Here is a 15663-nt window from a genome sequence, read left to right as displayed (position 1 = left end):
AACCAAATTAAAAAAACTGAACCGATCCAGACCGATACAAGTATGGAGTGGTTAAAGTGGTTAAAATATTTCAGTTTGGTTTATGAGTTTTAAAAATCACGGTTTTCGGTTATTGTTTGGTTTTTGGATTCGGTTCACCAAATCGAACTGAAAAACCGAACTATGGAAATGGCAGAATTTCAATGAGTTTTAAAAATACTATATATATGTTGTTATAACCCCTAACCCTAATCTTTGTAATTTCCGTCATTGCTCTCTCTTTGACCAAACCTTTCATCCCTCTCATTTTCTCCTTCATTAATCATTTTTCTCAATTCTATCTCCAATCCTAATTTTCTCTATTCATTTATGTCGTTCCTCACTCTTCATTCTCCTCTACCACCGAAACTCTTTTAATTTCACTCTTTATTCTCCTCTTCCTCCTAAAAACAATAATCTCAGTCTTTGATATTTCATTAAGTCTCCTGATCCTAGTAGCTCGACTCGAGTGTGCAAATTCTCGCCTTTTATGGTGAGTACATCGAACTGAAAAGATAATCGAATGGTTGCTATTTAACTTTTTAATCAATTTTGATTTCTTTTTCATAGATCTAATTTATGTTTTTTATTTATTGTTGTAGATCTAATATTTTAACAAACAACAAGGTTTAAGGTAAATATTTGTTTATTAATGTTCTTTGTTTATTCTGAGACAAACTGGTTATTTTCTTAGATTTTATAGTCTTTATTTGCTATTTTCCGTATTATCACTGATTTAACTAAATCTTCATTTTGATATTTTGCAGGATCAAAATTTTTCATTTTTGATCTGTGATAAGAAAGAGCTGAACTGGAAATTAACAAATTAGAGAATCTTTACTTTCAATTTTATTTTTCTGTATTTTAGTTTTAGATGGATTAATGTAAATGTAAAAGATATTTAAAAATTATTTGTAATTAAACCATATTTGTATATCTAATTACTTGTTTTCTAATTTAGATCTGTTGTTAGAATTTTTTTGTATTTGTTATGAATCGGTGAACAGACAGACCCAGACCGTAAAAATCAATTTTTTCAGTTTATCGAACCGAAAAAATCATAAACCGTAGTAGTGAAATTTGATTTTGAATTATTAGGGATGGTTTGGTTTGGCTTTGCCAGTTCTCAGACCGAACCGAACCGAGCACACCTCCAAAATGTCGTAATGATACTAATATTATAATCAAACGCTATAATCTGTAGAAAATTATTTTTTCTGCAGAAAATTATTTTTTTCATCATAAAATCGCTTTTTATGCAAATTTTTAGATTGAAACTGAAAAAATTAAAAAGCAACTTTTATAGATATTAGATTCAAATGAACACCACAATCTAATAATAAAATCGCTAAAATTAAATATGGAAGAACGACGGATCGACGGCGGTATCATGACGAAACGACGGCAGGTTGATGAAGGAACGGCGGCAGAGCGATAAAAAAGAAGAAAAACAATGAATAGAAAGAAAAAAAATGGAGAAGAACAAGAATAAAGAAAGAAGAAAGAAAAAAACAGAGAGAAGAAAAAGAAAAAAATACAGATGTTAGAGTAAAAAATAAAAAAAATAAGAATTATTATAATAAAAAAAACACTTTAGAGTAAAAAAATAAAAATGTTTAACATGTGAGATATTTTCTCTATCTTTTTCTTACTAACATAAAAATTATTATTATTTTAAAAAGTAGAGTGTTTTTCCTAATTTTTTAATACAATTGGAATAGTATGAAGTATTTAGGAATATTTACACTCTATATCAAAATAAGGTAAAATATTTACAAACATGATATCTTATACTTTCTCTTTATAAGAGTGTTTTTCATATTTTCAAATATGCCATCTTTTATCTTTTTATTAGCAAAAATACATTTTCCCTCTTTTTCTTCATCTTCTCCATCTAAACCCTAATTTTATTTTCTCTCTACCTCCATTAACATCATAACAAAATTTCATCTTCAAGCCACACCACCAACATTCTTCTTCCGACCGCCGGTCTCCCCTCGCGTCGCCGCCCTCCCTCACGCACGCCGCCCTCCCTCGTTGCACACACTCGTCGGCGCCGCCGCCCTCTCTCGCTCCCTCGCTGCTCGCACTAGATGCCGTCCTCCCTCACGTGTAGATCTATGATTTGTATGTGTAGATCTATGATTTGTATGTGTAGCTCTATGATTTGTATGTGTAGATGTATAGTTTATATGTCTAGATCTATAACTTTTTTGTGTTTTTATATGTATAGATCTAGGATTTATTGTATATGATTTGTAATTTGAATTTTCAAATCTTAACATTTGATTATCAATTGTCTTTTTTGTTCGTTTTTGAATTTTCAGTTTATCCTCATCCTCATCTCCTCTGTTCTTCAGATTTGATATTTTCAGATCTAATTTTTTTTTAAAAATAGTATACAATCTGTATTATATACGGATTATATACGAAATTAATAATTATATACAGATTATATACCAAACAAATATAAAAACTGGAAAAATTGAATTTTATATAAAAACAGATGTATTTTTGTAAAAAAATTTTAAAAAAATTATACTTTTGTAATTATTTTTTATATTTCTGTTAAAAAGAAATGCATGTTGTATTTTTGTAAATATTTTTATTTTTCTCGATATTTATAAAAAAATCTCAAGTATTTATTTCATAAACGAGCAAATGTTTCCAGTGTAATTATGCTTTACTAGGATTTTGACTGAATAACTATAAATTATTGTTTTAAAAAACTATACATTATAGAAAGCAAAAGGTAAAAAAACAAAAAACAAAGAATTTTATTTACTCATAAGTTTACCCCTTTATAATATACAACTAAAATTCCTATAACAATCTAAGACGGGATGATTTCAGAGTGATTAGAATTATATAAAAAAGGTGTAGAGAAAGTTAGAATTTAAAGAAAAATACATAAATATTTCAGAGCGATTAGGATTATAAACAATCATTCATCCACTACTCGATTAAATATTGAGAGTTTTACTAAACAAACTTGATTGCGAGTTATACAAATGGTATTTTGAAATTCAACATCTAATTGGAGTTTTCTCAAAATTAAACCTCTAGTAAACAAATTTATTGAGTTTTACAAAGTTTAATCAATAACTCATAAAATAAAACAATAAATGTCTACTTGACTAGGAATTTAGGCCTGTTAGAGTTTGTAAATATTTGATTTGGGGGTTTATGTTTAATTGATTTGGAGGTTTTTTACATATGTATATTTTGGACTGCTTTGTAAATTTATATGTTTTCTATTTAAGTTGGGGAAAGTTATAGATGTTTGCCTCTATTTTGGTGAGAGATGGAGTTCTATTCCAGAGTTTTGCTATGTGGATGATGAGACTGAACTCATACATAATTTTGATCAAAACTTCTTATCTCCTGCTCACATTAGGAAAACAAACACTGAGGACCTTGGATATTCTAACATGAGTAAGATTTTATACTGTCTTAACGGAAAGCCCTTGTCAGTCCATATGTTTCTGGTCTAAATAGATGTTGATATTCTTAGGATTGTGAACAAAAGAAGGGATCATATCCGGTTTGATATTTATGATGATCACGACGTTGATAATCCAATTATAATTGCAAACATTCCTAAACACTGATCATAGTGTTAGGCAGTTGGGGACTTGCAAAAATACACTCCCTGGGCTTCGTGCAAGGCTTATATTAGTGCAAGATGCAAATGTGATATGGTTGTTGATAATGTCCCAGAGACATTCAATTATTGGGTGGATGAATTCAGGGATATACCACCAGTCACACTACTTGAAAAGATTAGAAAGAAGGTCAAGACAAAGATAGTTAATTACAAGAAATTCACCTTGCCATGTACTAGATTGCTTGTATATATCATGTGTGTAAATTGTTTGCCGTCTATGTTTGCATCTGTTTTGTAAGTTGATGAGTTTTTTTTAAATCTGTTTTGTAAGTCGGTGGATTGTTTTAGATCTGCTTTGTAACTTGAGAGGTTTTTTTAAACCAGTTTTATAACTTGATGGAGTCTTTTAAACCTATTTATAACTTGGGGGGGTATTCATGTGGTATTTTATAGATTGTGTATAAGCTGTGTGAAATGTTGTATGGATTGCATATACACTGTGTAAACTGTTCGTGCCTTTCATGTTGCAAGGGTCAGTTTTTGCTTCTCGAGTGGTTGATCCTGGAAATGTAGCAGCTCCCTAACAACGTAATGATTCTTGGTCATTTAGGTATGCTTTGGGACAAAAATCACCACCCTTAGCTCATTTAAACAAGGTGAGTACAAAACCAAGAAGGAACACAGTTTCATCTAGTTTGACATATAAGGAAAATCCAACAATTACCATAAGCCAATTACAGCGGTAAACGCATAAGAGGAAGACTCGTACAGAAGGAGAAAACAATCACCATTTTGAACCTGTTTTGACTGCAAGGAAGTTAAAATTGACAAAACTGTATAGAGGATAGACTCTTATAGCTTTTGAAACAGTTTTTTGTGAAGGGCTTATGTGCTCTTGTAGATAGTGTATTACAATATCGAATACTCGTTTTAGGCAACGTATACTCTTTTTGTGTATGGCTGCTTATGTGGTCTTTATTGTGCTCCTTTAGATAGGCATTTTGATACTCTTTTGTATAAGGTTATATGCTCCTTTAAATAACCATATTGTCACATTTTTATAAAATAATTGTTTATGTTATTGTTCATATGATTGAAGTTATCAAATTAAAAATTGTTTTATGTCATTTCATACTCTTTTTGATAGCCATTATTTTTGTGTCATATGATATTCAGATTTTTAGCAAAAACAAGAAGAATTTTTGGCAATATCAAAAGCAGTTTTATATCATCAAGTCAAGACAATTACAACCATAATGATATTTACGATCCATAATAAAACTAATCCAAACTTGTACACCTATTTCTATCTATTACAGACTTTTAGTTTCCATCTTCTTCTCAAACTTTATTTTATGTAAATCATTAATTGTGGTTCTCACATCTGATCCAAGTTCCATTATAAGAAAACTTCTGTTATCTTTTCTCAGAAAAGTTATTTTATCATGCAAAATTATTTCATTACGCAGTTCATTCAGTAACACTTTATTCTATGCCCTATGACTGGATCAATCCACCTAAAGAAACCACTCCCTCCAACTTGCAAATTGTATCAATATTTTAGGAAGGCAAAAATAAAAAAAAATTCTAGCAGAAACCAGCAAATTGTACCAATATTTCATGAAGGCAAAAATAAAAAAATTCAAACACAAAGAGAAAGAAATTACCACATAGCTAGGGCAACCATACAAACTTCTTTCAAGATTTGTCTCTTTTCATGAGGTGTATATCTTTGCTACATTACAGCAATTGCAAACAGGAGCATGGAATCTAGATTCACGATTGACAAATGATGTTGAATTAGAGGCTTCAATTCATGAATTGGAGAAGCAACGCTACGAGTTAGAGATTTTAGGTAAGTATCAAACCGAGCAGAAGGAGAAGAAGGAATGAGAAAGAATTAGATATTTTGGAAAATTAGAGATTTTGAAAAATTAGGAATTTAAAGAGCATAAAGGGTTTTGGATGGTTGGGGAAATTTATGCTAACAATAATACTTTGTTGATAGGGTATTAATTGCTATGTCATGTCAACAAAGCATTAGAAAAGAAGGGGAGTCGATTCAACGGACATGTTCGCACGTTAACGGCAATTTGTCAAAGTTCATGGGCCGAGGGGCTTATTTGTTCATTTTTAAAGTAATGAGGGTTTATTTGTGCCCAAAAATATTAAAGGGTTGATATGTGCTTTTGGGAAAATTTGGAGAATTTTCTTTGTACTTTTTATCTTTGTTATTTTATTGTAAAAATGAATTTTCCAATCAATCACATCGTTAATAATATGAATAAAGGATTCATTCAACTTGGTACGAAATATTAAAAAAGTTATTTTCGAGTCTTTTAGATCAAACAAACCTGCAACTAAACACTTTAGCATCAAACTCACCTCTCTGACATATAAACACACAAACATGAGAGTGATATTGTCTAATTTCAAATTTTAATCCTAACTAATCCAAATTTAACACTAATTAAAAATAATTAAAATTCTAGTTAACTATAATTAACTCAAATTAATTTAAAACTTAATAAATCCTAAAGTCGCCACCGGCCATCCTAATCCACAGCCGGACACACCAAGTTTCCATAAAAATAAGTGGTGGCCGAAAAAGTTCATCCTCTTTAAAGGGAAAAATCATTAAAAGAGCCCTTAAAATTCTGTTTAAAAATTAATTTGATATTTGAAGTTTAAAAATATAAGATTATAAATGAAATTTAAAAATTATAAAATATCAATTTAAAAAATAAAATAAAGTTAGGAACTATTTTAAATTTTTTACATTTCAAAATGGAAAGTTTATCTCGTTGCGTGTGGACAAAGGCCTATTTAATGCTAATTGCGGGTCTGTTTGATTCAAAACAACTTTTTTGATATTCCGTGTCAAGTTGAGAGGGTGAATTCACCCTTTGTTCTTAATAATACCGAATATTGAACACTCCAAGTCACTGAACTTACTTATTATTACAAAAAGGGTATTAAACTTCATTTTATTACAATAGAGTCACTAAACTATACCTTTTGTTACAGTGAGATGTCACTCATATAAAACGCACCGTTTTGACACTAAAACACACCGTTTTTGCTTATGAGGCAAACCAGAATTAAAAATAGGAATATAACTCAGTGACCATTTTGTAATTCACGATAAGTTCAGTGACCGTTTTGTAATTCACGATAAGTTCAATGACCGTTTTGTAACAAAATTTGACCGAATCCGCCATAGTGACCTCCCGTCGTAATAAAAGGTAGTATAGTTTAATGATCTTTTTGTAACAAAATGAAATTTTGCATCCTTTATGTAATAACAGATAAGTTTAGTAACCTAGGGTGTTTAATATCCTAATAATACCCTAGCTAAAACAACCCAATAAACCCTTATTAATTCAGCCTTCTCCATCGCAATCCGTCGTCCCTTCTGCAAGATTCGCCATTCCCGGCCACCCGACGCCGCCTAAACCTCACAGACCACTCTTTTCTATTCCTTAAACATCATTCTCATTTCTCAGTATCTATTTCATCCAATATTACCTACAACTGAGATAATAAGGAAAAAAAGCTCAAGCTAATTTCCACCTTCATAGCCGCCGTTATAGTAGGTTAAACCGCCAGTTTCAAGGCGGCTATTCGTGGAGGCAGCAGGAGAGAGCAACGGACCGGGGAGAATATGGACCTTTCCAATGCGTTTACTGTGCTGCACCTAGATGCTGAAGATGATCAAAATGACATTTCAAGCTGTAAAAAATCATTCACTACCGACAGCAATGAAGGTATCGATGTCGCTGTTCACTTAATATTTCGGATTCTTTCGAAAATTGTTTGATTATAAGTTCGAATAATTATGATTTTAGTGTTGTTTGTTGCAGGAAGTAGTAGTAGAAATGCGAATGGCTTGGTCACTAGTTTAAGTGTCGGAAATGGAGAACATAACGAAAAACATCTAGTCGCGTCGTCTTCAGTGGAGTACAGAATGCCCCTTGTTTGGATCGACTTGGAAATGACTGGTATTGTTTCTTTGCACTATTGAATGATTTTATTTTACTAATCTATAATGTCAAGCTGTTTTAACTTTTAACATGTTTGAATTCTTTTTGTGACATTTTGTTTATTAAATGCTGTGAGTGCTTCTCTGCATTGAATGTGCTCAATGTCAAAGGCATGATTCTGAAGCACGAAAAGTGCTTCTGTTGTTGGATTTGTTTGCATTTGCTATGTGGTGCTTACGCAATGTTCTTTTTGTGCTACCTGCGATGCTGTGCAGGTCTGAATATTGAAGTTGATACAATACTAGAGATTGCGTGTATAATTACTGATGGCAATTTGACTAAATCAATTGAGGTATTTCTCCATTTATAGTGCATTGTTATGCATGATCGTTGCACTGATTTTATAGCTTAAAACTTGATTGTAATGCAATTTGCTTATTGCACATATACAAGCCTCTTGATGTTTTCACATTATCATATCTCTTTTTTTCCTTTTCTTGAAGGGACTTGACCATCGATCTTACTAATTTTAACTTTTTTTACATCACCTTGTCTTTTTTAAAAAAAAAAAAACTGTAGAATTTTGCTATCGTTATTGTCTTAAATATTAATAATTTAAGACCAAAAATAGCCATGGCATTAGGGATACCTGAAATCCTTCTAGAAAAGTAGTTAATAGTAAACTCTATAATTATTATGCAACGGATTCTAATTTCTACATGTATTCCAGCATGTGTTAGACTTGGAAAGGGCAGCGATTGTTGACAAACTTTCTCCATCTTTTGTAATTACCCTACAGCCTTTGTCTACTTGTGTTTTAGTAGTGGATGGAGCTGAGTCAGCTGACAAAATTCTTATGCTATCCATTTAATTATTGGCATTATGAAATATTTTAACTTATTGATCTTTTTCTATATTATATTTTACAAATTATTTTCATTCACGAAAGATTAATGTGGCTTCATCTTTTGCGAAAAAAATAATAGTAATCGGAAGAATTTGTGATTTAAAAATTAGAGTGCCATGATAATGGCAGATCTTTTGGTTCTGATGTTATTTGAAACTTGTAAAGCTTATGAAGAAAATTCACAATTTGATTTAGTACTGTAACTTTGTGGAGGCTCTGAAAACTGAAAGTGGTTTGCTGCATAAAATTGTAGAGAGAACTTTAGGTGTTGATTCATATACGTGCAAGTGTAGAATCTGATAATTCGACTATTGAAAGTCTTGATATCATATGAAAGCTATACAAATGCTGCTACAGTTTAGTAGGTCGATGCATTGACTACCCAGTAGCCACAGTCAAACGGATCTGGCCATCCGGGACTTTAACCTTTTATGTTAGGTGGCTAGACCACGCTTGATAATGTGTATCAGATAAAGATTGTCATGTTTCTTTCTTGCTGGATTTTATTTCTAGCTATATCAACCGAGTTGCACGGAAACGGAAACGGCGAAATAGATTTTTACAATATATTGGAAACAGTTTCGTGGGGAAACGTGCAAATAGTAAAAATATAGGGTATATTTTAAAATATTAAAAGTTATAAAATTATGTAATATATAGATGTATATAGAATTTTATTTATAAAAACTTATTTTCATTTATATAAACTATTATAAGAATTAATAAGATAAATTATTTGATTATATAACAAATTTAACATATCAATAAATCCATAACTATAAAGTCTATGGGTAATTGATTAGGTCCTTTTATTTATAGGTAACCTTTTTTAGGGTCTTTTTAAACTATTTAATAATATTTTTGTATAGGAAACAAGTTTCCTTTTAGGAAATGAGTTTCCAACTTTTAGTATTTTCGGAAACGGACCCGAAACATTTTTGAAGAGTTTCTGAGAGTTTTTGAAACGGAAACGTTTCTAAAACGGGGAAACTTACCCTACATAAGGTTTCTGTGCATCCTAGTATATCAACATGGTCTAAAGCATTCTTGAGGCTATTGCTCATGAACTGTACTCATTTTGCCTATTTTTAATTAACTCCTGCTATAAACCATGCACAGATCTTGCACCTTATTATTGTGTTCTAATAAAAAACAAACTTAAAATTGAACAGTAATAGAAAAAAGATTTAACAACCAAAAGCAAAGGTGTAACATACAACCAAAGGTTAAAAAACATACATCAAGGTATTATAGGAAACATAGGTACAACAAACTTGCCAGCTGAAACCATGTGAATAATGTAAGAACTTACTCTTTCTGCAGGTGCTTTACCTTCTTGGAGGGCTATAAATTCCACATATCCACCTGTGCTTCTTCTATAGAGCCTTCAATTGTGATAAATTTACGCTATGCATTTGTGTACCTATTTGTTCCATGAGGATACTTTTCTTATCATTTATATGGAAATTTAAGGTAAAAGAGTAGCTGGCTAATATGTCTTTGATATAATATAAGAGATGCAAGACACACTATTATTTTATAAGTCGGGAACCTAAATTATATAGGACATATTGCTTGGTATTCACTTCTTAGATATGGATTTTCAAGTCATAATCTAATTAACAATGGAAATTAAATGTCTTCTGTGATTTTCAATTTATGTCAACTTACAACGGAATGGACTATATTCTGATAATAACTGAAAGTTATTGAAGTATTTATGCATATGAAGTGTGTGAATATAATTGTGTTTGTATTTGTTGTATTATTTGAAGTTAATTTTATTGCACCCTGGTTGCGTTTTTTGCAATGTTGAACTTTATCCTGTAATTCAATTGTATCTCCTGTTTTAGGGTCCCAATTTGGTTATCCATCAGAATAAAGAGTGTTTAGAGAAGATGGGAGAATGGTGTCAAACTCATCATGCAGATAGTGGTAAGATTGCTAATGATTTTTCATGCATTGTCCAAGGCAATTTAATAAGTCAACGATTGTTCTAGGTTTGACGGAGAGAGTATTGCAAAGTACAGTGAGTGAAAGAGAAGCTGAATATCAGGTTTGTAAGAACCGTATTAGTGGATATATTTGTTGTTGTGACTGATACTTTACTGTTGATGACTTCACATCATGCGTATTCCACTGTTATGACCTTAAATTTTTTGAGTATTTGTTTTTAATTTTATGATATCTAGGCCTTGGCTTTCAGACAGTAACTGAAATATCAATAATAAATTTGAAAGCATGATTATTTGATAATTTTCTTGCTAAAGGGATAAGTATTTGAGTTAAATTAGTTATAGGTTGGGAAGAAAACAACTGTTTTTCTTTTTTCCATGAAGAAGAAGTATGACACATGGTCTTTCAGTGGTTTTATGAGGATCTATCGGATTACCCTAATTGTTTGTAGATGTTAAATGATATATGCTCACCGACAAGAATTATGACTTGATTTTAAATGGTTGGATTGCAAATTGAGAATTTGGACACCAACCAGTAACTTAAATATGCTTGGATATGGTACATGCATGCAATAGCTTCATTTGATTGATGGATAAATTATGGTTTATGGACATGCCGCATGTTATGTCGGACAGTTGCATGAATAACATCATTTTTATGAGCTATAGTAGTCCTAATCTTGGTCCCAAACTATGGAGCTTTGTGTCCTCATTTTGTGGTAATTTGGTTTCCTTCTCTTTTAGTATATTGTATTTGTATGTTTCTTGTATTTGAAGGTATTACCAGTAAAATAAATAAGATATTGTATATATGCCGGAACCATGCAGGTTATAGAGTTCGTTAAGAGACACGTAGGCACGCATACACCTCTTTTGGCAGGAAATTCGGTGTATGTAGATTTCTTATTTCTTAAGGTATATGACAGAATTATGTTCTCTTTCTTTCTCTTTACAAATGTTCTAGCATTTGTTAGTTTTAATATTTTTGTTTGTACATTCATCTTTAATATGATGAGGCTGTGGTCTGTGTGGATAACTCTAAAAGTCAACCCATCATAATCTGTATAGTGCATTCCATGCTTGAAAAAAATTAATTCCTTTCTTCTTTTTCAAATGAATTTTTTCTTTTATCATGATTTAGGAGTTATAATAAGCAGTATTTGACTGCTAATGACTTGACATCTCAAAAGTTCAAGTCTTATTTTCTTTTTCCTTGTATGGAACTATATGAACTTTTGGGTAAATTCTGGAATTCCCTGGGATGAATTGTAATATACATTTCAGTTCCTACTAATCCAAAATAAAAGGCTGGTAGAACTCTATAGTTTAGTCCTTAACTTTAAAAACATGAAGTCTGCATCTTTTTAGTCCCTAACAATCTTTATTAGACTAAATTTAATTTTCAAAATTGCAAAGTTAAATTTCACTCTTATATTTGGAGTCTTGTATTATGTTGTGAAACACTTTAGCCATCCAAAATCTTACACTTCTGTCAATATAGCATAAATCACAGATGTCCTAATTTTGAAATAGCATGGAATAAATTGTAGATAATAATAAGGGGATTTAAAGAGTTTCGGAAAAATACATGGAAATCCCGTCCTTCCCTCCTTTTTGAAAACAGAAATCACACGATATTCTAGTTTTGAATTAATTTAAAAACTGGCTCATGAAAGGTCTCTTTGCCATCCCTTAGTCTGGCATAAATTTCCTAAGCTGTCCCCTTGCTAATTCACTAATTAAATCTCAAGTATGCTCTCAAAAACACGATGTTCAAATTAGCTCTCCAAAATTTTAAACTGTTTCGATGTGTCCCAAAAAGACCCCTGAAGGTAAATTCATTAGAAGTCCATGAATAAACAAGAAATATTATCAAAATTAATTTTATTTGGTCTCCAAACAATTGTCTTTCGAATTTTCCAAGTTCAAATTTTCCACTTCTAAAACAGTATTTTATTTTTCTTCATACTTCTTTTATCCTTTGCCAGAAGTACATGCCAGATCTGGCCAGTCTCTTCTCGCATGTTGTTGTTGATGTTAGCAGTGTTAAAGCCTTGTGCATCCGATGGTTTCCCAAAGGTAACAATCTACATTACAGGCCTATTCTGAAATTTCATTATGTCCTGTTAAATCAATTCATCATGAATGCAATAAGTGTATGAGAGGTTTAAACATTCATTTTTCTTGCTAAACATTCAAGTTTGAGTTGCATGTCCCTGATATATTTCTGGGACTGTTGGATAGTAGTTAGTTTATTGCATTTTGAGCCGGTTTTGAGCTTCGTGTTTCTTGTTGGTCAATATACTAAAATTTATGGTCATCGCCGGTGTAGTCAACTGTGCACGAGCACTTTGCAGAGGGGCAAAGGCAAGGTACAAATGACATAAAAATGCCACTAAGGCATGTGTCTTCAATCAGGCGATGCCTTTTAAGGCCTACGCGGGGATTTTTTTAAAAAGAGCCAGGCGCAAAATTGTTAAATAATTCGTTTATTTAAGATTAGCCTATGTCTTAAGACTTTTAGTAAACTAAGTTATTTAAGAAAGTCTAATAGTTCAAATTAAGTTAATTGATTGTTTCTAAATAATTAATAGCCTATTTTGTAGGAATTTAAACTAGGAAGTCCAAAAGTTCAGGAATTTAAAATTATTTTAGAAATCGTAAAAATCTACTAGAGTTTTTTTATTTCTATTTAAATCAAAAATTAAGATAAGGAAAAAAAATGAGCAGACATTTAAAATCAAATCAACAAAATATTCTTTTATTTTAATCTCTAACTCTCATGTGTAGGTCACAAAGCATGAATAACCAAGACAAAGATATCATAAGTATTTTAACTATTGATTACTGGTACTTCATATGAAATTTGCACCTCAACTTGATGAGGCCCTTGTTTTTTTTGTGCCTTGCGTCTAAGTACCGCCCACCTAGGTTAAAAAATTCAATGGTTTTCTCTATTAATTTCATTAACTGGAGATAATTTTAGTTATCAAATTAGGGAAAAACTAAAAATTTAAATTTAGAGGAAAATAATAATTATGTTAAATAAACTAATTTAAAAAAGTTTAAAAGGCTTCTTTTTGACCAAAAAAAGATATCAAACAGGCCTTTAAGTTAACATGTCCGTACTGTCCTGGCAGCAAAAATTATCCTACAGCTACAACCCTCTGTAGGTGGCATGTACTAATGCAGCCACTTAGGGAGACCGAAATAATACAAGCCTCTTGTCTTGTCTTCTGTTATAAGTTGCAGATCATTTAATTCTGTAACTCTTAGTGTACGGAGTCCTGGTTCTCTTATTTTTGTAACAGTTATTTGTTTTCGAAGTCAATTTGTTTTCATATATATAAAAAAAGTAATTATAAATTATTTATATAATAATAGTTCATGCTAAAAAAATAATGTCAAAAATTAAAATTATGGTAAATATTGGATTTAATTTTCTAACAAGTAACAACTATAACAGTGCAATAAATCTCATATTACAATTCCAAAATTTTAATAAATTAATATTTGTTGATATGTTTTTTATATGCAATCAAAATATAGGAATAGCAAAGTATAATATATTTGTAGCTATGTACGTGATACAAAAATGTTGCTTAAAAAGAGGAGCAATCCTCAGTTCTAAAAATATTATATTCTTGTTAAAAAGAAAATGATATATACGTAGAGGAAAAAAAACGTATTATATCTGCTCTGTTGTAATAGCAATGACTGACATTATTGTTAGCACAGCACTTCAAAACTAGCTTCAATCCAAGTTACTATATCATGTTTTAATCAAAATAGATTATTGTCCTAAAAAGACTCGATGTAATGAGTTTATTTGACATGAATAAATACAAGCGCAAACTCACTTAGAAAAAGCTTAAATACTATTTAAATCCAAATTTTATGTTCATTATCAATTATTTTTTTCTGCAATTTAATTCCAACCTTCAGGTTTCTTGCAATTGTGTCCTAATTTGTGTCTATATAAAAAAAATTACTTGCATAGTAAGGATAACGGGCAACATGTTTATAAAAATGTATTGTATGTTTTGTGTTCGACGTATCTCTAAACTTGTACATATTGGATATACGTACATAACCATTTTTCTACATTTAGGGGTTGTTTTGGATCTTTATATTTCAACTTTTTTTTAATATATTATCTGTAAAGTTCTTTACCGCCATGACTGAAATTGTTTACTATGCTTATTCTCTAGCTGAAAAGTGCTTACATATGCTTTAGTTGACAGTACTTCATAAATGTGCATCATGTTATTATAATTATTGACTGATTATTTATAATTAATCATAAATGGATTAGAGTGAAAAAGCCAACATATATATACATATAAAATGGCTTTAGATCCAACCGTATCCAAAATGACTAGAACTAATTATTTGGATGGTTGACTGCTCACCATGTTAATTCATTACGTTCTCTTTATTTTAACAATGTGAAATATTGTGACCCGTTCGTGTATTAAGTCAGTTCCGTGGCATGCTTTATTTTTCTCATTCAGATCATAGGAAAGCTCCATCGAAGGAAAATAAACATCGAGCAATGGATGATATTAGAGAAAGCATAAAGGAGCTCAAATACTACAAAGATAATATATTTAAAGCCAAGTCTAAGAAGTGATTTGAAATTCTGCTTTTTTTGGTATAGCAGCTAGGCAAATTCTGTGTAAAGGTGGATATAGTTTTGGTTGAAAATTCATTTTCAAACTGTTAGAGATGCAAATTGTGAATTTAAATTATAATACAACTCCAAACAGCTTGATAGCTGCTATGCATGATTAATTAATGGGTTTCATCACCTCTAAAATTAGTTTAAAATTACAGTATTCTTCCTTGTCAAATGATTTGACCCCCCGAAGAGCTGATCTAAGCAAGGGCATTCCGGCAGTTGGCCGGTCAAGAGCAGTTGGGGACTTTCCCAGAGCTCGACTTCAGCTTTTGAATTTTAGATTCATTACTGTTCTCCTATTACCATCAAGTAGATCTTTGGGGTATAAACGAGCCGAGTTCGAATTAGGTCAAGTTTGAACTCGAACAATATTTGAACTATTTGAGTTCAAGATTGATTTTAACTTAGGTTGAATAAAATAAAAGTAAATATTATAAATAAATATATTTAATGACTTTTATTTTATTTTTATTATAAAATATATAATTAATCAGTTGATATAATGCATA

General features: G+C 30.9%; 1 protein-coding gene across 2 annotated transcripts; it reads left to right on the top strand.

Annotated features, from left to right (window-relative positions):
* The first annotated feature begins 6982 nt into the window (after positions 1-6982).
* LOC126670424 (oligoribonuclease) lies at positions 6983-15306 on the top strand. 2 transcript variants are annotated; one of them, XM_050364146.2, is made up of 8 exons: positions 6983-7392; positions 7474-7626; positions 7884-7960; positions 10369-10450; positions 10516-10571; positions 11302-11388; positions 12462-12552; positions 14988-15306. In XM_050364146.2, the coding sequence occupies exons 1-8, from the start codon at positions 7290-7292 to the stop codon at positions 15104-15106; spliced, it is 768 nt and encodes a 255-aa protein (XP_050220103.1). In that variant the 5' UTR covers positions 6983-7289; the 3' UTR covers positions 15107-15306. The 2 variants fall into 2 exon arrangements, with proteins under 2 accessions (XP_050220103.1, XP_050220104.1); XM_050364147.2 differs by having other exon boundaries at positions 6986-7392; positions 7489-7626.
* Positions 15307-15663: the final 357 nt, after the last annotated feature.

The sequence above is a fragment of the Mercurialis annua genome, linkage group LG2 (genome assembly GCF_937616625.2).
Source record: "Mercurialis annua linkage group LG2, ddMerAnnu1.2, whole genome shotgun sequence".
NCBI classification, from domain to species: Eukaryota; Viridiplantae; Streptophyta; class Magnoliopsida; order Malpighiales; family Euphorbiaceae; genus Mercurialis; species Mercurialis annua.
The sequence above is the reverse complement of the archived record's forward strand: the minus strand, read 5'-3'. Positions and strand labels throughout refer to the sequence as shown.

Bases quoted from the DNA above. Each gene is read 5' to 3' on its own strand.
- LOC126670424 (XM_050364146.2), top strand. From the start codon at position 7,290: ATGGACCTTTCCAATGCGTTTACTGTGCTGCACCTAGATGCTGAAGAT. The intron at 7,393-7,473 runs GTATCGATGTCG...TTATGATTTTAG, and splicing joins CACTACCGACAGCAATGAAG to TGTTGTTTGTTGCAGGAAGT. The intron at 12,553-14,987 runs GTAACAATCTAC...TTTCTCATTCAG, and splicing joins CATCCGATGGTTTCCCAAAG to ATCATAGGAAAGCTCCATCG.